This window comes from Rissa tridactyla, chromosome 11 (assembly GCF_028500815.1).
Source record: "Rissa tridactyla isolate bRisTri1 chromosome 11, bRisTri1.patW.cur.20221130, whole genome shotgun sequence".
In the NCBI taxonomy this organism is placed as follows: Eukaryota; Metazoa; Chordata; class Aves; order Charadriiformes; family Laridae; genus Rissa; species Rissa tridactyla.
In genome coordinates, this window is record NC_071476.1 from 21,531,220 (window position 1) to 21,549,920 (window position 18,701).

General features: G+C 51.0%; 1 protein-coding gene across 4 annotated transcripts in view; it reads left to right on the plus strand.

Moving 5' to 3' along the window:
- The first annotated feature begins 290 nt into the window (after positions 1-290).
- Positions 291-18,701, plus strand: part of PSD2 (pleckstrin and Sec7 domain containing 2) — a 45,125-nt gene continuing 26,714 nt past the window's right edge. For 3 of the 4 annotated variants that reach the window (XR_008468940.1, XM_054217854.1, XM_054217856.1), the window contains exons 1-5: positions 291-802; positions 8,800-9,288; positions 9,726-9,920; positions 14,601-14,681; positions 15,247-15,359. Coding sequence is in view for 3 of the 4 variants with exons in the window: in XM_054217854.1 (XP_054073829.1) it covers positions 291-802; positions 8,800-9,288; positions 9,726-9,920; positions 14,601-14,681; positions 15,247-15,359 (1,390 nt within the window). In the remaining variant the exon portion in view is untranslated. Of the gene's footprint in view, positions 803-8,799; positions 9,289-9,725; positions 9,921-14,600; positions 14,682-15,246; positions 15,360-18,701 lie in introns of those variants that run through there. The other variant, XM_054217855.1, reaches the window with a different exon arrangement.

The following is an 18,701-nucleotide window of genomic DNA, read 5'->3' on the forward strand; positions in this document are numbered from 1 at the left end:
AGATTTTCCTCTCCAGATCTGGAGATCTCTCGCTGTGCTGGGTAATGAGTCTTTGCAAAAGCAGCAAACCCCAGTATGGTCTTTCCCTGCTTTTATATTGAGGGGTCGAGAGGGGTGGGGGACATTTTCCTGTGCTCTGCTTCAAACTGTTGCCCTTCTGAGCTGCTATCGACAGGTCTGCGCCTTTCTGACAGCCCTCGCGACACGGTTTCTTTTCTATTGTAGGTAGTTCTTGAGCCTGAGCTGAGCCCAGGGAGGGAGCCTGTAAGCACTGGGACAACAAGCGGAATATGAGCGAGAGCAGCCACTTCCCATGCTCTGCCGCAGACAGCCAAGAGCTGCATTTCTCGGGCTCACAGCCGGCCGCGCTGGCCTGCAGCGATGGGGACGAGCAGCTCAGCCAGCCTCCGGAGCCTGCCAGTGGGAGAGCCAGCCCCCGGGACGACGCTCAGCCCTCCCCGGGAGCAGAGGGGGAGCGTGGGGGCCAGGGGAGCGAACATCTGGAAGCGTCGGCGGAGCTGGGCGAGAGGCAGGGACCAGGGACGGACACCGGCAGCGAGAGCGGCCGTGAGGACAGTCCAGCATTGGCAAACGGCGTGCAGGCAGAGCTGGCGGCGGGGCAGGAGCAGACGGCGCTGCAGCAGCGGGACGGCGACGTGCCCAGCCGGAGCAGCACGGATTCAGGGGAGAGGGGCTCTCCAACCCAGGAGATACCCACTGAGGCCCTCAGCAAGGAGCGGTGTCACGGCGTCCTGGGCTCCTCAGAAGCTCTAAGCGCCGATGAGCCTGAGGAGCAGCTCGGGTGAGTGTGAAGCCGTTGTAACGTCGGCTCAGTGCTGGTTTGCCTGTGTTGTTTCTCGAGCCTCCTCGGTTCAAGTTACTCTGCTCCATGTGTAACTAACTCCTGAGTTTAAAAAGCTGCAGCTGCTCTCATGGCTGACTGTGGCTTTTCACTCTTTTTCTCTCTGGGCTTCTCTCACACTGCTTCTCCCTGTTGCAAATGCAGAAAAGCTGTGATTAGAGACAGTGTCTGCCCAAAGTCACTGAAGCGAACGAGAAGCTTTAGGGACCTCGGGAGCGCTGGGTGCTGGTTGTGCTCACTTCGGGGCGGGGGGGGTCCCACTTGCAAGTTGGAGATTAAGCTGCAGCACTTACAGCAGATTTAACTGAGATAACTTAGGACAAGCACGACAGCCAGAGGACGATAAGGAGCGGGGCTTGTCCAGGAGCCTGGTATGCCCTGGAAGTCTCTGGCAGCATGGCTCACTCGGGCACTCCCTGGGCTAGCAGGCTACAACTTTCCATCCAAAGGACTGTGGATAACAGAGAGCAAGGCACTGAGCTTTGCTCCCTGCTGCACCTGTGGCAGGTGTCACCAGTGCCTGGGTGGCACAGGCAGAGCAGTGAGAGATGAGAGACACGCACATCACCCTGTTCTCAAGTGCCCGAGGCAAACCAGCACATGTGCAATGCCCCCCGGTCTATGTGTCCTCTGTACTGGCAGCCTGTTTTTACGGGAGAACTCCCCAGGCTGGGGGACACTCACACTGATGCAGTGTCCACATACGATTTTATGCCTCTGCAAGTGCCCAGGCTCCCTGGGGCTCTGCAGGTTGGGGGCTGAGGGGAATTGACTGGTTGCCGGAATGAGGTGGGGGCTTCCCATGCCATCCCTGTGGGATGAGTACGGATGCTTCCCTTTGCCACCAGAAATCATCTAGGGGTCTGCATTGTAGCCAGCTGGTGTTTATGGCTTCTGTGAATCTTATGGCCCTGCCTATGTACCTAGTCTGGCATGGGAGGGACGCTGCAAGCAGGAGGGGGCTGGAGAAGAGCAGCAGAAGTTGTCACAGAGGAGCATGGACTTCTTAAGAGAAGGTGTGAAAGGGACAGGGTGGCCAAGCGGGACCTGTGAATCACCTCCTAGTTTAGTCCTAGTTTAGTCCAGATAAGGCTTCAGGCTGAGCCGTTTGTTCGTAGCGCTGTCTGGAGCGTAGGCAGGAATGTCAGCAGAGCTGGGAAACCACACAGCGTGTGGGCTGGTAACAGGCGTCCCTAATTCATTGCATATCTAGAGTTGAACAGGCTCCCCTGTAAAAAGCTGGTGGTTTGATTTACCCAAGGCCCCCAGCAAGAAGGAGCAGCACTGTTTCAACAAGCATAACTGAAGTTATTGAAGAGGAAGAGCGTCCAGTGCAGGTTGCTGATGTCCTGAGAGGTGGGGGAGTCCACCCCCAGGGAGGTTCCACAAGCCCTTTAAGCTATGCAGTCAGGTCTGCAAATCTCTCAGGTTGCAAGGGAATCGTATTTTCTTGTGTGTCTCCCTGGCAGAGATAGCGAGTTCAAGATGAAGCTAAGGGTGGTGAGTGAATGCTGCTACGATTACTGAAACTGCAATTATTTTAATGTACTAGGGCATGATTTGGGAGAAGTGGCCGGCTGAGGATTTGGAGTTGATGGAACCTGACTGGGCTCTGCGTGCACAGCCCATGATCTTATGCTCTAAACATATTCACTTGGATAGCAAAAAAGTCTTTTGGGAAGCTGAATGCACAAGGGATAAGTCACACATTATATTCAAAGGCAGAAGCGCAGCTGGAAAACTTCAGGGACACAGCCGAGATCTGGGAAACCACTTACTGCCTAGGATTGGGTTAGTTCGCTGCGCTTGAGCTCCTTAGTACTTTGGCCACCTATCTTTAGGCTAAATGGCAGAAACATGTAGGTGGACCAAACACAGCATGGACCTGGTCTTTCCTGACCATAGCTGATTGTCTGTCTGGCTCTCCTAGATCAGTGTGGGTCAGGAGTAACAAAGCTGACAGATCGACTGAGGCACGGAGAAGTCACCGTCATCCTGCATCACCTCTGAGTTTCTCCATTTCTTTCTTTACTCCCCTTCAGTATGTTGCTGTTTCTGTTATGACCCATTCTGGATATGGGAGAACCTGGGGCTTCTTTGTCTCTGGCCTAATGTTTTACCGATGAGCAGTCAACTATTCATTCCTGGGAAAAAAATCACTTACCATTTGCATGTTGGTGCTCACATGGTGCATTTTGTCCCTGGATCTTAAAGTACTTTACAAGAAGGGGTTGCTAGGTCTTGTTCTTACCGCCGAACCAATGGAGAATTAGAGGAGAAAAAAGTCATCCAAGGTCATCGACTCCATGGTGGATCTGGAGAAAGAAAGCATGATTGACCCGCTGAAGGTAGATTTGTGCATCTGTGCAGGAACTGGTAGTTAAAAAAATGAAGGAAATAAAGCAAAAGCTTTAGATTTTGTGCTGCAGTTTGCATTAACTGAATCCCTTTTACCCCCTTTCCAGTTTATCCCATGGCATCCATTGGCATGCCGATATACCATTTGTCAATTATTGTAGGTATGTCGCCTAGATGTCTTTCACCTTCCCAGAAGCCCCCAACATTGTCCCTGCTGATCCGGGAGGTTGCAGCTCTGCAGTCAAACTGAGAGCTTCGCCAATGAATGACACTCTCTGCTTTCAGCCCCAGAAATCATGCAAAAAACCCAAACTTGTTAATAGAGGAATCTCCACCTTTGGCTTGTAGATTCATTTAATACCTGCAGGTTTGGGACTGCTGCCTTTGCCCATACGTTTCCTCCCGTGGCAACATATAGCCATCGAGCAATTCAAATTCCATTAAATAAAGTTTCAGAAAAACTTTGCAGAAAGCCTGCAGTACTCACGCAAGAAAGTCCCGACTTCCATCACGTCCTTCTCTGACAGGCCTCCCCCCTCCATCAACACAGCGAACCAGGGTCTACTTTATTACAACTAATTAACCAGTGAGAAGTGAAATGTAAACAACTCAGTGCATAAAAATCCAGTACGGTTCAGCTGCAATAATAACCAAGTGCATTGCTCTGCATGCCTTGCCGTAAGCAATAAAACAGCATTTCAGAGATGACTGTGGAAAGCAGCACAGGCAATTAGATACGGTGTTACTTCAATATGCTTACAAAACCTTGTGATTACGATGCAAATAAATATACGGCTCCTTATTTAAGTAAAGCAATTGCCTTCTCCGCTGTGTAATAAGTACACGACGCTTCTCTGTAGGGAGGCTATGTCAAGTCCATTCACACAAGTGAGGTCTTTCACTGTCCCCCACCTCAGCCTCTTTGCTTGAATTAGATGCAGAGAGTGCTCCTGGGCTGGTGTAAGCTGTAGAAAGGCTCTTTCTCCTCTGTCGTCTCCGGCACCACACGAAGAGAGATGTGATGTGCCTGACTTGTTGGTGCCCACTGACCCGTCCATGATCATGGCTCCTTCCCTGATCTTTGCGGTCTCTCCCACACAGCCTTTGCTGAGGCATTTGCAGGGACACAGACTTTCTCACTTTGTTGCCTGCTGCATGAGTTTGGGCTCAAGGGATAAATGGAGGACGGGAAAATAGAAGCTTTATGGTGTGAACAGCTAATGGAAGTGACTCTGTTTGGTGTGGCGAGAGAGCAGGAGCTGTGTGGTTTGGGATTATGGCAGTGTGGGACCTGCTAAGTAATATCTGGGAGGTGCAGGGCTTGATGGCTTCTGATGGTCTTGATCCCCAGAAGCAGCCAGGAGAATACCTACAGGCACAGCTGCAGCGCACAGCACCCCTGGGAACACACGCTGTGCACCAGACCTCAGAGGGATGGGTCAGGGCATGCCCTCCTGCACGGTGCTCCCACACACACCATGGGTGCTGGTGATGGGAGTGAAGCGATGCAGGCCAAGGGTGGTGCGATGGCTCCTCTTGGAGGACTTGGGGAAACTACAAATGCCCAGAGTTTTCCCTTGGTGTGGAGAGAACGCAGACCCTCTGTAGGTGAGGGGATGTGGAAGTTCCCTGGGGGTGAGGGCTGTTGCGAGAAGTTTGGCAGTGGGACAAGCTGCCAAGGCAGGTCTGTAATTCCCACCACTGGGTGCAGCTAAGGCTGTAAAGTCCTTCCTGTCACAAGGAGATGAAGTTTTTAAAGTTCCTCCTGCTTTGTGGGAGGAGGGGATCTTTTCTGTACACAAAGTTATGGCCAGGCACTGCAGTTCACCCTGCAGGGATGGATGGATTTGTAAAGACAAGCATTCCTGAGGATAAGGGGTCTTTGGGCTGGAGCAGATGGTCTGCGGAGCTGCTGCTGTCTGCCTCGTTTCTGCTTATGTCTGGTTTGCTGCATGGCCAGCTCTGGTGAACTGGGTGAGAGTTTTCTTAAGCCCTGAGCTCCTGGAATCAAAGGATTATGTGGGTCTATGGATCCATGTAAGCTTTAACCCGTGTGGTTGCAGAGTGAGGTTTGAAAACAGCAGCTCCAATGGCTCAGGCATTGTAGGGGTTTTTCAAAGGGTGCAAAAACTTGCTTGTCAAGGCCTGTCAGGTCTCATGTACATGGTGTGAGACACGCATGGTTGTCTTCCTCCTTGCACAGCCCTTCAGGTGGGTCTGTCCTGCTCCCCGCTGCGCTGGGATCCCCTGTTCCTGCCACAGCTCACCAGCCCGCTGGCCTGGCATCCAGCATCACGAAGAAGGGAAGATAGCATGGCATAGCCACTTCACGGGACTCTGACCTGCTTGGGTTCTTCAGACTCTTGGGACCCTGAGAAATAAGAAACCCGAGAACACAGATTCGTCCTCTCCTCTTCAGTGGCTCTTGCCCTGGCATGTTAGAAGCAGGAAAATCTTCCTTTGTTCAAATCCTTCCCCAAGTGCACTTTTCTTTCAGAGATGGGGGACAAGAAGTCTGGTAGATGACCCGTGGCCCATCCTTGCTGCAACAGTGGGGCTATGTGCACCTCTGTCATTGCAATCTTCCCTCCTTACACTGGTTTTCTGTTAGTTGCCCACTGTATCCCCTCTCATGCTATGACTGTCTTTGGGTGTTGTGGCTTCTTGGGGTCAGTAGATCCCTCTTGGCAGAGAACTTCCTATCCTGCAGCCTTAAACACACTGGCTGTAGCAAACAAGGGTGATAACCTTGAGGACTTCCCTATGTGAAGGGATGCCAGGTCCCATTTTACTGCCTGGAATTAGTGCTCATGTAAATGCTGAGTTCTTGCTGCCCATGCTGATGAGAGTGTTGGAGGACAACTGGTCCATGCGAGTATCTCAGTAGCTCAGGCATGGTGTATCCCATGCTGCCCACGACAACAGGCTGCTCCACAAAAGTGATGATGGTGATTGCCAGGTGGGTGTGTTATCACCAGTGGCAAGGTGTACATTCCTTAGCCCTTAGGGCCACTGTGACATGAAATGGCCAGCCATCTTCCACCCTGCCTGAGGCATTTTGAAGGGCTAGGGTTTCCAGGAAAGGATGACAGTACATTGGTATGTCTGGGACAGTAAATTCAGGGCCTTACTAACGTGCTTTCTGCTCAAGGGGCAGCCTTGCCTCCTTGCTACTTGCTTAGCTGTGCAGCAGAAATACAGGCAAATCCTTCCTGCTTTGAGAGAAGCAAATATGCACCCCAGACCTGTAATGATATGAGTAGACCTGGCTTCAGGGCTCCACTGAGCCCGGGCCCAGGCACGGCAGTGATGTTCAGGGGTCCATCTCCACCATGAAACCAGGGAGCCCGTGTCTGTTGGGCAAAATGGGCTGAACGTCACTGGATCAGGGCACCTGTAAGCTGCAGAGAGCTGGGAGGTGGAAATGTGGCTGGCTGTGGGGGCTGTCAGGGGTTGTCACTTTGCTTTCCTTGTTCTCTGCTGTCTGCTGGTGGAGACAGGATACAAGGCCATATCTCTTTACTTTTGCTATGAGCAATTGCATGGAATGAGGTGCGTGCCTTAGTTTCCCCACCTAAAAAGACTGTTTTGTAAAATGCATCAAAGAAATGTCCAGACTCCTAGGAGACAATTCCGTGGCTCTGCCATGTCTGGCTTACAAGTGCTTTGCTGCCTCTGTGCTAGAGCCGCTACCTCCCAAGGTCCATATCCATTCTCTTCGGTGCCAGGTGATGCTCTGCAAGGCTGGGAGTGGGCTGTCACCGACACCCAGTAGGAAGCATTCCTATCAGTATATGGATTTGGGCATGGAGAGGTACAGCAGCTCTGTAGCCGGCACAAGAAACTTGCTCATCCCTGATCCACCCCAGAATTCGGCTTAGGGAAATGCAATCTGCTGCAATGTGAGGCCATGCTCACTGGGAGAGGCACAGGGCACAGCCGTGACACCAACACAGGGTTTCCAAACTAAGACAACCATAGTGAGAGGGTGCAGTGGGTTGACTCCAACCAGCAACTAAGCACCTATTCTTGTACCTGCTCACCACCCTTCCCTGTGAGATGGGGGAGAAAGTCAGAAGAGCCAAAGCAAGAAGACTTGTGGGCCAAGATAAAAGCAGTTTAATAAGTGAAGGAAACTGAAAAAAAACCCCAAACCACCAAGTGATGCAAAAGGCATCACTCACCACCTCCCAGCAGCAGACTGATGCCCAGACAGTCTCTGAGCAATGGCCACTTTGAAAGACCAAACCCACTTTCTTTTCCTTTTTTTTTTTTATTTATTTTTTCTTCTGAGAATGACATTATATGGCATGGTATATCCCTTTGGTCAATTCAGGTCAGCTGTCCCAGCTGTGTTCCCTCTCAGCTTCTTGCCTACCCCCAACCTACTTGCTGGGGAGTGAAAAATAGAGAAAGCCTTGATGCTGTGCAGGCACATTCAGCAACAGATAAAACATCGGTGCATTATCATCAACACCGTTTTAGCACAAACCCAAACCACAGCACCATATGTGCTGCTATGAAGAAAGTTAACTCCATCACAGGCGGAGGAAAAGCAGCTTACTGTTCCCTTAGCTTTCATCTGTATCACAGAATTAAGTGCCTGGTTCTGACAGAGCAAATGACAGCAGCGTCTGCTGGAAGTGGGGAGGCAGGCTTCACCTGAGAAACCCAGGGTGTTTTAGGCAGAGTCTATTCCAGGAGAGACTGAGCCCTCCCAGCTCCCAGGGCTCCCAGCACAGTGGGTGTCGCTGGATCTGGCCCAGGTGAATTCTCCCAGTGTGGGTTTGTACTGAGATGTACGCTGGGATGAAAGCCCCTGCATTCAAAGCCAAACAGACCCGGTATTGCTGAGGGTCATCCGTGCGTACCTGGAAGCTAGGCTGGTAGCCTCGTGCATTTCACAGCCTCCTGTGAAATGCCTGTAATGCTGTGTCTCGATCCCACAGGCCAGCTGTAAAGCGGCATGGAGCCTCCCCTGCCTGGGTGTGTGTCCATCACCTTTTACATCCCTCTTAGTGGAAAGAAAGCTGTTTGTGGGGTGCCTTGCACTTCTAGGGAGCATCATCTAAGAAAAAGGGTTTAAGATACAGCATATGAATTTGTCCCTAAAAGCTTCTGCTTTTTCTCCGCTATAAAAGGGATCAAGGACATATGCTGCCAACTTCCAAAGCCACATGAAATGTCCTCGATCTTAAGGGTTTTCATGCTTTCGAAGTAGCCATAATTGGAGCATGTGAAGGGAGAGATAACCTGCAGATTAGATCCTTTCTGGCAGTGGATCCAGTAGCAGGTGTCAGATGCAAATATCTCCAATTCAGAGATCTGGCTTTTTACTGGGGCGTGACCACATTAAGGGTTGGCTGCGCCCCTGGGGTTGCTCATCATAAAACTCTGCCTTTTTCATCTCTAGAAGCTTGAAATAAAATTGGGAACCAGGCCAATTATACCTCAGAAAGGTCCCGAGGGATGATAATCACAGCATCCATTTTTGCCTCTTCTCTTGCCTCCTAGCTCCAAGTGGAACAGTGCGAGCAATTACCTTGACAGTATTTTCTACATGTCCCCTTTTGGTCCAGGTTTGCTTCTGGAGATGCCAAGCTGAGCTACAGTGAGGATGACAAGGAACATTTTCAATTCAAAGACATCAGGGATGGGTTCAGCTCAACCTTTGAGAAGATTGTTGAGTCTGACCTTATGAAGGGTACATATTACAGCAGCTTGGACTCTTTGGACGTCCTCTCTCTCACAGACGAGACAGACAGCTGTGTCAGTTTTGAGGCCCCACTCACCCCATTGATCCAGCAAAGGGTCAAGGAAAGCCCAGAACTCTTGGAACAGAAACTGGTAGCCCAGCAGCGAGAAGCCCTTCACCACATGGCTGCTGATAAGCAAGAGCAGGCAGCAGCAAAGCCAGTGGAGGGGGATTTTGGGAGCCCTCTCAGGCACTCAATTACCAGCAGCAGGTCGGAGAACGTGCTGAGTCGGTTGTCCTTGAAGAGTATCCCAAATGGGTTCCATGTGGAAGGGTCGGAGGAAGATGCCACCAAGATCATTAACTCCATCAGGTAAGTCAGTTTCTCCTTCTCAACAAATGATGCTGTTTTTCCTCCTCCACAAATAATCTGAACTGAAAAGCATAACATCTATCCCTAAGATTTCCTGAATGTCCACAGCTCTGAAGGAGCTTGGTATCCTTTTCCATACCAATGGAGAGAGAGGAAGCTTAAAAAGGTGTTGGGGTTTCTTGCTTTGAATGGATGCATCCTCATTTCTCAGGGAGAAGTCACCTTCTCTTCAATCTTTTTTTGCAAATTTGAAATTAAACTGCAGTGTTTCATTTGGTCTGAAATGAGAGAGGGTTTGTCCAATTTCCAGTTCACAAACATGTTGTTGTTTTTTCATATTTTTCGGTTAGGACAAGAAGCAGTCAAAACGTGGAGTTTTCTGTGGGTTTCATCAGGTCGCATTGCTGCTCCTTGAATTGTTTCTTGTTTCTGTGTAGTGACGCCAGCTTGAAAGACGCGCTGTCAGACTCCGACTCTGACATGGGTAGCACGGAGCAGCTTGACCAGGGCAGCACGGACACCTTGGCGAACGGCTGCAGGGCAGATAGCGAGGCTGCCAAGAGGCTGGCCAAGCGCCTCTACAACCTCGAAGGGTTCAAGCGCTGTGACGTGGCACGCCAGCTTGGGAAAAAGTAAGAGGGCCTTCGGTTTGCAGCCAACCCTACGAGGGGGTTGACTGAGATGGCAGCATTGAGCATGGCCAGCAGAAACACAGCTGTGGCGGGGAGGCTCTGGGGGAGCAGTGGTCCTGCTGGGAGGACGGGGCAAAGGCAGGAAGGGGCAAGCCTGCTGTCACAAGGTCTTTAAGGATGGAGTTGGTGCTGTTGGAGATCCTTCCAGTTGAAACTGGTCCAAGTCCAATGCCCTTGCAATCTGAATCCTACAAGTTGCTTGCAAGTATTGGGCATTAACTTCCACAAGCTGCTGCCCGCCAGAACCAAGAGCTTCCCGTGTTTGGTAAGGGCCCAGCAAGACCCTGCCTAAAGCAATCCCCAGGCTGAAGGGTTTGGAATCCAGACCTGGACCTGCACTGGGCTCCCCAGGTTTTTAATGTCTGCACCTCAAAATCTTCTTACTGTAGTGCCCCCTGACCCAGCCTGTATAGATGACATGAAGGGTTTGATGGAGAGCCAGGTACACACCAGAGGTCCAAGCACCTCAGCTGGTAGATTTGTCGGGGTAAGGCAGAAGGCAAAAAAAAAAAAGTGTTTATTCAAAAGTGGGAGAGTCTCTAAGAGACAGAGTAACAGAAATGAGTGCAGCAGTGACAGATTATTTTAGGATGCCAGTGGGTGTGAGGACACCAATCCCCATCATCCTTCTCCCGGATCAGATATAACCTGCGTTGCTGGGGATTTTTTGTGTCCTTGAAATGTCTCACTCCTGCCCAGATCAGCAGGACACAACTGCCCTTCAGCAAATACCCCAGCTTTCAGTACCAAAGGTTGTCTGTGACTCCCAGCTTAGTCCCGGGACAGAAGGAGCCCACAAATGATCTCCTAGGGAGGACCTTTGTATCACCTGTCAGCATCCTTGTTCTTCTCTTTTGCTGTGGTTCTTGTAGTGGGTGCATTGCTGGTTGCTGCTCCCTCAGGTCTCGCACCCTTCTCCTTTCTTGCAAATTTGCCATGCCAGCTTAATGAGTGGGGGAAGCTTCAAGCAATTGGTCTCTCGGTGTTCATCTGAGTGTGTCCCTTTGCTAGTTCCTGCAATCCCCACTCACACCGGCAATCCTCGCACCTTGGAAAGCTGTTTGGTGACCTACATTTGGGAATTGACACAGCCTTCAGAAGAAAACTTCTGTTTTGATCAGCTGGGTTTTTGACATCTGAATCATTTCCCAGCACAAGAACTGGATAGAGCTGCAGGCTCTTGGACCAAGCAGGTGGGTTTGCAGAGCAGAAAAGGAAGAAGGGTGAGGCTAGGTGTGTTTTAAGTTGGTCTTGCTCACTTAAGACAATGTAAGACCAACCTACAGCGGTGGGAGCAGGGTGAGTTGTAGTGATGCTTTCAGACCAGCTCCATGTAGGAGGTGGACTGGCTAGGAGGGTTGTTCAAAAAGTAAAATCTTAAAAATGAGTTAAAGCTTTTTAACTCATTTTAAATCCCCCCCCCCTTTTTTTTTTCTTTGTGAACACTGGCAATTTTCTCAAAAAAAAAACCCCCAAAACCAAAAAACAACCCAAGCCCAAAACAATTCATCGTTGTCAAACAAGTAGAAAAGGCTTGATGAACAAGGAAATGAAGGCTGGATATCTACAAATAGTTTCTTTCCAGCTGACACAATTCTGTGAAGTTAACCTCAAATCCAGACATTACCTTTGTCTCTCTGAAGAGCATGTGTTTTGGCAACTGAACTCTCCATGGAAGATTCTTGTTCCTGGATTTGTCTGTGGCATTGTCTCACATGTCTCTTGCTGGTTGGAGGTTGAACTGCCTCAGCTGCCAGACCATGAAGATGGTAGTGCCAACCGCTTCCTTGCAAGGTTTTCCAGGAGAGCACTGTGCTCACAGCACCACGCAGGCAGCAATAGAGCAGGCAGCAGAGCACTGAGAACTGGGTGTCTGTCAGAGTCCCGTGGGCAATATGATAGGGGCACGCAGCGTATTTTCCTCCCCTGGAGATCAGGTGAATTTTACTTAGCCAGACTTCTTATGGACAATCTTTTTTTTGACCCAAGTGACTGTGACACAAAAAAGATCCTGGACAATGCAGGCTTAGCTCTGTAGGACAGTGTCATTCAGGTTTTAAAACAACACACATGTGCCCACGTCCAGCCACGCAGGAATGAAACTGGGAGGTCAGTGAACACTCTTGGTGCCTGGACCTTCCCAAACCAGGCAGAGGGAAGCGTCAAGCTGGAATGTGAGGTGAGAGGAGGTCTGTAGAGGCTGGCTGTATGACAGGGCCACCCGCCAGAGGTTGCCAGACATGTCCCCATGGGAAACACCTTGCTGTTCTTGTGGGGATGTCTCTGTCATGTCTGGGCTGCGTGGTGGAAGTATCACTGGTTCCTGCAAGAGGGGCTGGGACTGACACAGAGAGAGAGAGGGAAGGCCAATTCTTGAATGAGGAAACCAGAGCAAGCACCTAAGCTCCCCTAGTGTAGGCCATGGTCTTGCCCTGGCCAGTGTTGGAGCTCTGTGTCCCAGGCATGCCTGGGGCATGTTAACTGGCTCCCAAGCTCAGAGAGAAGGGTCCCACCAATGTCACCGAGTCCCTGGCTAGACATAGGAGTTTGTGGCTTCCTGGGGGCTGACTGTCTTCAGGCATCCTGGAACACTGTCTGGTTCCCTCGGCAGAGCTGGCGGTCCCTACCTGGTGCTTTTCCAAGCAGAGAGGAACCAAGGGAGGTACCCAGGCTGGGGACTGTTGGCACCACAGCAGCTGGCACAAACCACTTGTCCCGAGGGTCACAAATTCCCTATGGACTCCTGGCCTTCAGCAAGACCCAGTGAGCTGAAGGACAGGCAGCAAGGCCTGCCTACCTTCCTGGGCTGCCCTGATGGGAGAGGAGGGGGAACTTCTTTCCTGTGAGGGTGGCAGAGCCCTGGCACAGGCTGCCCAGAGAGGTGGTGGAGTCTCCATCTCTGGAGACATTCCAAACCCACCCGGATGCGTTCCTGTGCCACCTGCTCTGGGTGACCCTTCTCTGGCAGGGGGTTGGACTAGATGATCTCCAGAGGTCCCTTCCAACCCTGTGATTCTACGATTCTATGAGAGTGGGGTGAAGGGGAGCTCCCACACACCTTCATCCTACCTGACTATAAATCCAGTTAGGAATATTAATTAGGGTGTAGCGCTCAGTGTAGGCAATGAAGACATCTCGAGAGCAATTCAGCCCGTCCAAGATCTGTGCTGGGCTATAGACATGCCAAGTCATTTGGCTTTAGGGAGCCTTGGGCACGGCCATTCCTTCAAGCCCAGCTTGAAGTAAGTGGGGGGAGTCAGGCACTGTTCTCCCCTGCTGATCGCTGCAGTGCTGCAGTAGATGGCAGTTGTTGCTGTGTGCCCAGTGCCCAGAGTGCCCAAGCAGGTTCCCAGGAGACCTGGTAAATAGGTGCCCAAACAGAAGGAATCAGACTTTTTCTTCTGGGAGATTACACCCGCATGTGTGAGGTGGGACCTGACCTGTGGAAGGGAGAGCACTGGCAGGAATCTGCATTCCAGTCATTGTGGCACTGCTTCAGACAGACTAACCTGTGGGGCCATGGGGCGATGAGCACACGTGCTTTCCCAGAGCTAGCAATCCCAAATGACAAGATTGTTTCATGAGTGTGAGGCCTTGCGGCTTCATGCAGCTTTGAAACAGTGTCCTGCGCAAAGTCCAGCACTAATACTTATGTCCTGCCTCTCAAAACTCAGCCTGGACCTCTCCACTGGAGCTGTCACACTGCTCTACCTGATCCCGCTGTGTGTTGTGCTTCCGAACAGCATCCATGACAAAAGCATCCACCTCACAGCAGAAGATGAAACAATGCTGGAAGAAAAGCAATGAGTTCTGCCTGTAACATGTCCCAGGGTGAAAATGGATGTACAACACTTAGCAATGTGCTTTTCATTTTGTGGAGAGAAGGAAAAGGAATTGTATATGGCAAAGGCTGAGCATGTTGAGATCACCTCCCATTTCTTGCCAGCATTCATTGATTATTCTTGCACTTCTGCTACTGGAGTTGTATAGATAGAGGAACTCCACTGCACGTATTCTGGCTTTAAAGGCAACAAATCTCCAAGCATTCTTCAAAAACATGGCAAGGGAATTGTTTCTGGAGAAGCATTCAGGGATGAGCAGGGCCAGAAGCTCAGCTGAGCTCTCCTGCTCCAGTTCCCAGGGACACCCATCGGACATGCGAGCAAGGTGCTGTGGTGAGAGGGTGGGATGGGAGCCAACGTGGCATGGAGAGCAGGAATACTGCAGTAGAAGGAGGGCACACGTCCCGCAGAGGGAGATGACTAGGTAAGAGAGAAGGTGCCCGATGAGCGCAGGATGTCCTTATGGCCTCCTGGCTGGTTTGGGAGGAGGCTCTGCCTGGCCAGCAGCACAGCAGAGGGGGGCACTGGGGGCCCACATCTCTCATTCTCAGGTGCCTAGGAATGGTGGCTGCAGTGCTAGGCTGTGGGCATGTTAGGGCCCTTTGGAGGTCTTCCAGCAGCACTCCAAGCTAGGAGAAAGTACCCCTGGGTCTGGGATTATGTCTGCAGTGCCTCGCTGGGAGTCTGCGCTGGCCAGGAGGCAGCAGTCTGCTGTTCTTCTTGTAGGCAGTGTCTTCTTCCCTGATGAAAGGGCTGACTACTCCCTCTTTAATTACAGTAACGAATTTAGCAAGTTGGTAGCAGAGGAGTATCTCAGCTTCTTTGACTTCACTGGCCTGACCCTTGACAAAGCACTCAGGTGAGCTGGTCTCTGGCACTCCCGCGTAGGGCCTGGGCTGGAGAGAGCGGAGCAGCGCGGTGGGTTTCTCCTCCAGGCTTCCCGATGCCATGGAGGCTGTCCGTGTGATAGGAACAGGGACTGGGGGGGAGCTCCAGGTTGTCGTTTAATCTTTGCTTTGGTGTCACGTTTGGCACAAGGTACTGCCACCAAAAGTGGGCTTTGACAGGAGGGACCACAACCTGCTTCCCCATGGTGGAGAGCAGCTCCCCCAGGAATCCCATCCTGTACAAAATCAGAGCAAGTGGGAGCAACTTCTTCCCTTGGGACAGACAACCCATCCCAGTGCCATCAAGCCAGAGGTGGGTCATATCTCAGCTGACGGCATGTCTCCCTACACAGCTCAGAGCTGGCTCCATAGACACCGTCTGCTTTGCACCTGCAGGGGCTCGGGGGCACACAGGCTGGGGGGAGGACAAAGGCCTTCCTAAATGCTCTAAGGCCCCCTTTCTATCTCCCTCCTTAGCATGGATGCTGCCCAGCAGATTGATCCATGGCGTCTTTAAGTATCACTTTTTCTTTGCAGGACATTCTTGAAAGCGTTCCCGCTGATGGGAGAGACGCAGGAGCGGGAGCGGGTGCTGATTCATTTCTCCCGGCGATATTGCCAGTGCAACCCAGAGGAGAGCACGTCTGAAGGTACTGCCTTTTTTCCCTGGTTCTAGCGTCCGTTGTGCACGCACAGTGCTCCTGTGTCACACAGCCTCAGGGTCAACCCAGCCACCCACTGCTGGGCCTGAACAGCACCCACGGGACAACCAAGGCTTCTCCCATTCTCTGCCCTATGGATTATCCCTGCCCTGGGAGGGACCGGGGACACCAGGTGCTGTACAGAGCCCCCCAAGAGAGCCAGATGAATCCCCTCAGTATCAGAGGGTCTGAGTGTGGGCTCCCAGGGAGCCCTCACCTCTCAAGTGCGTATCAGCTGTGCTGCTCCTCAGCTGTTCTCTGGATCAGTGGCCATGCTTTGGCTAGCACCAAGGGAGAGGGTGAGGGGTTCTCAGGGGTTGCAAATTGCTGCAGTCGTGGCTTGCAAAGTGGTTGCCGGCAGTGGGCAAATGAGTGGCTGGTGCTAGCTCAGCCCAAGACCTTGTCCATTGAATGGAAGAAGACATTTCCATGGAGATTAAGGAATGCTGTTGGCTTGACACACACAGGAGTTGTGTTCCTTGCATCTACAACTGCAGCAGGAGAAAGCACAATCAGGTAAAATTCTGGGCTCACTTGGTGCTGCAGATTTGGTTAGCTACTTTCAGCCCCTCCCCGTAATTTTTTTTTAAGTAGATATTGTTTCTTCTGACATTTTTAAATAGGAAAGGTCATTCCTGGTACACATGTGCACATGCACATGTCCAGACATGAGCATGTCCACGTTTGCACTTACATGAGTGGCTTTACACACCTGCTTACAGGCATCTAGAAATGCACCCATGGGTGGAAATCAGGCTGCTGATCTGACAGCAGTGACAGTTGTTCCTCCTCCGCCCCTTCAGCATGCAATATGCCTCTTGTGTCTGAGAGCTCCTGCTTGTGTCCGTCTTTCAGGCTTCTCAAATAGCAGCAGTACCTAGTGTCACTTGAACCCTCCAGTCCCTCTGCCAAGCTCGACACAAGCTGTTCTCAAAACAGAATGACCTCCTTGCCTTTATAAGTGGTATCCCAATAAAGTACAGGATTAGATTTCATTTCCCTGTGATTTTGTGGTGTTGTCTCACACTGATCCAAAGAGGACCTTCCCCCGTGAAGGGGCCTCCACCTGTAGACATTAAGCTGCCGGCTGAATTTTCAGCAGTAGTTCCCAACTGAAATATCCCAAATGCCAAGTCCTGACCCCTCTTCATTGTCTTCCCCTGGAAGCGATCCCCAACATTATTGCATCCACCTTCGCTCCTTTCTGGTCCTTTCTACCCCTCTGGTCCTCAGGTGTCTAACACCCACTGTGGGGGCATGCACACACCAACTTGAGCAGAGGCCACAGAAGGTCAGATCTCCGACTCCATCCCACACCCTTCAGCATGAGGGTGTTTGGAGGGCAATGACTAGTCAAACAAAACACAAACTTTGCCATGGCAATGTGGGTTACCAAGCTGCTGATGAAGCCATGCTACAGCAACCTTTCGGAAGAGAAATTAGATCCCAATTCTGAACGCTCTGCAAGAAGGTGCCTGCTAATGCAAACATGAATTAAACCAGAAAGTTAAACAAAGCCAGAAAGTTAAACGAAGCCAGAAAGTTAAACTCTTCCGTAACTGCATGGCCCTTAGTGGAGATGTCACTGCTGCTGGTAGGACCCATTTTAAAAATGTTACGCTCCTGAATGGTACAAAACTATTAAGAGCAAAGAAAACTGGATCTGTGAAACGCATTACTGCTGCTGTCATCATGACCTATTCATTAACATTTAGGGCCACAGCATCGTCTGTTATGGTGGCACCACATTTCACAAAGCTGGGCAGGACCACTTACTGCAGGCCACTGTAAACTGAACGGGTCCCAAGCAGGACAGAGCTGCACTCAGTACTGGAATTGAATGGAGCTTGAAAAACACAATTGTAATCCAAGTAATGCTTAAAGCTGATGCAATGGAGGGAAGCAAATTGGCTCCTTCAGGTCACATCTTTTGCAGATACTGTAAAAGCATGCAATAGATGCGTGGTAATTTGAGAAAGCTGTTGCAAGCGCTTTCTTTAGAGAGCAGTTTCTTCTTGCTGCATCCAGCCTGAATTGGCAAAGGATGTTGCACTAAGATGAAATTTGAGCCACTGTGTATTATCTAGATTTCTACAGAAATACCTGTGGCTGTGATGGCCTATTGGCATAGAGGCACGATAGAGTCAAGACAGCTTTGTCTGTAGATGACCCGGTGGCTGAGAAGGTCTTAAAGCCCTCTAAGACATTTCTTTACATGCTGATTCCACTGATGGAGTCACGGCTGTTGCAACACCACAGGTCACTTCAGCCTGTATGACGGGATGCTGCAGATGAGGGTGTCAGAAGCTCTGACCTGCAGACCAGGGTGGCTCATTATTCTCTCACAGATAAATGTGCCTTGGACACATTATTAGTGCTTTCCTATACTGATGAAGCCCAGACATGGAAGAACTCTACCATTGTGTTGTGACAATATGTGAGCCAAGAGAAAAAGTGAATGCAACTGAGCCAAGCAACAGCAAAAGAATAGCAGGTTTTGGGACACCAGCTCCACCCTGGGGCCATGTGGGACATGATTTACCTGACCAAAGTGATACGGTAAAGCCAGGTGAAGATGTCAGCCCAGAACCTCCCACAGACACTCCGAAGTACACACTAGGGAGGATGTTCTCCTAAGCCCAAAGCTGCTTCTTGTGAAAGTGAAGGAATTGTCTTAGGAACCGATTCTCTCTTGAAGGGGGATGTCCATCACATCACATCCCCAAGATTGTCAGCCCTCATAGAGAAATAGGTAGTGTTCCCATGAAAAACCCTTCTTTCCTCAGAGATGATGGTTCTCACAGGAAAGGGAGAAGCTCACGTGCTCTGTTGCCTTCATCCTGGGCTCGTGTGTTTGGTTGCCTTTAGCTGTCAGTGATTAGAGCTTCGTCTTGAGCAGGGGATGCTCAGGGCTTGTCACTCTTCCACACAAATTGTGCCTTTGTTTAGTGGCTGACTGGGGTGGGGACGGGGCGCAGCTGGCTCTCTGTGGCTGCACATCTACCCCCATAAGAGGAGACCAGTGTCACTTCCCCAGCCACGCCTGGGGGTAAGTCACAGCCTGACCCTAGGGCACCAATTCAGAGAGCAGCACGCACAAGGGAAATAAGCCAGGAGCATCCTGTCATGTCCGGCTTGGTCTGTGGAGCAGCCCATCCATGTGAGCACACCACGTCACGCCAAGAGCAGGGCCAAAGAACCACGGCTGTACTATTTCTGCCCCTGCCTCCTCCCTGGTGCTTTCTAGCCATTTTGTGAGGCCCTTGCAGGAGCAGTTCATGCGCCAGAGTG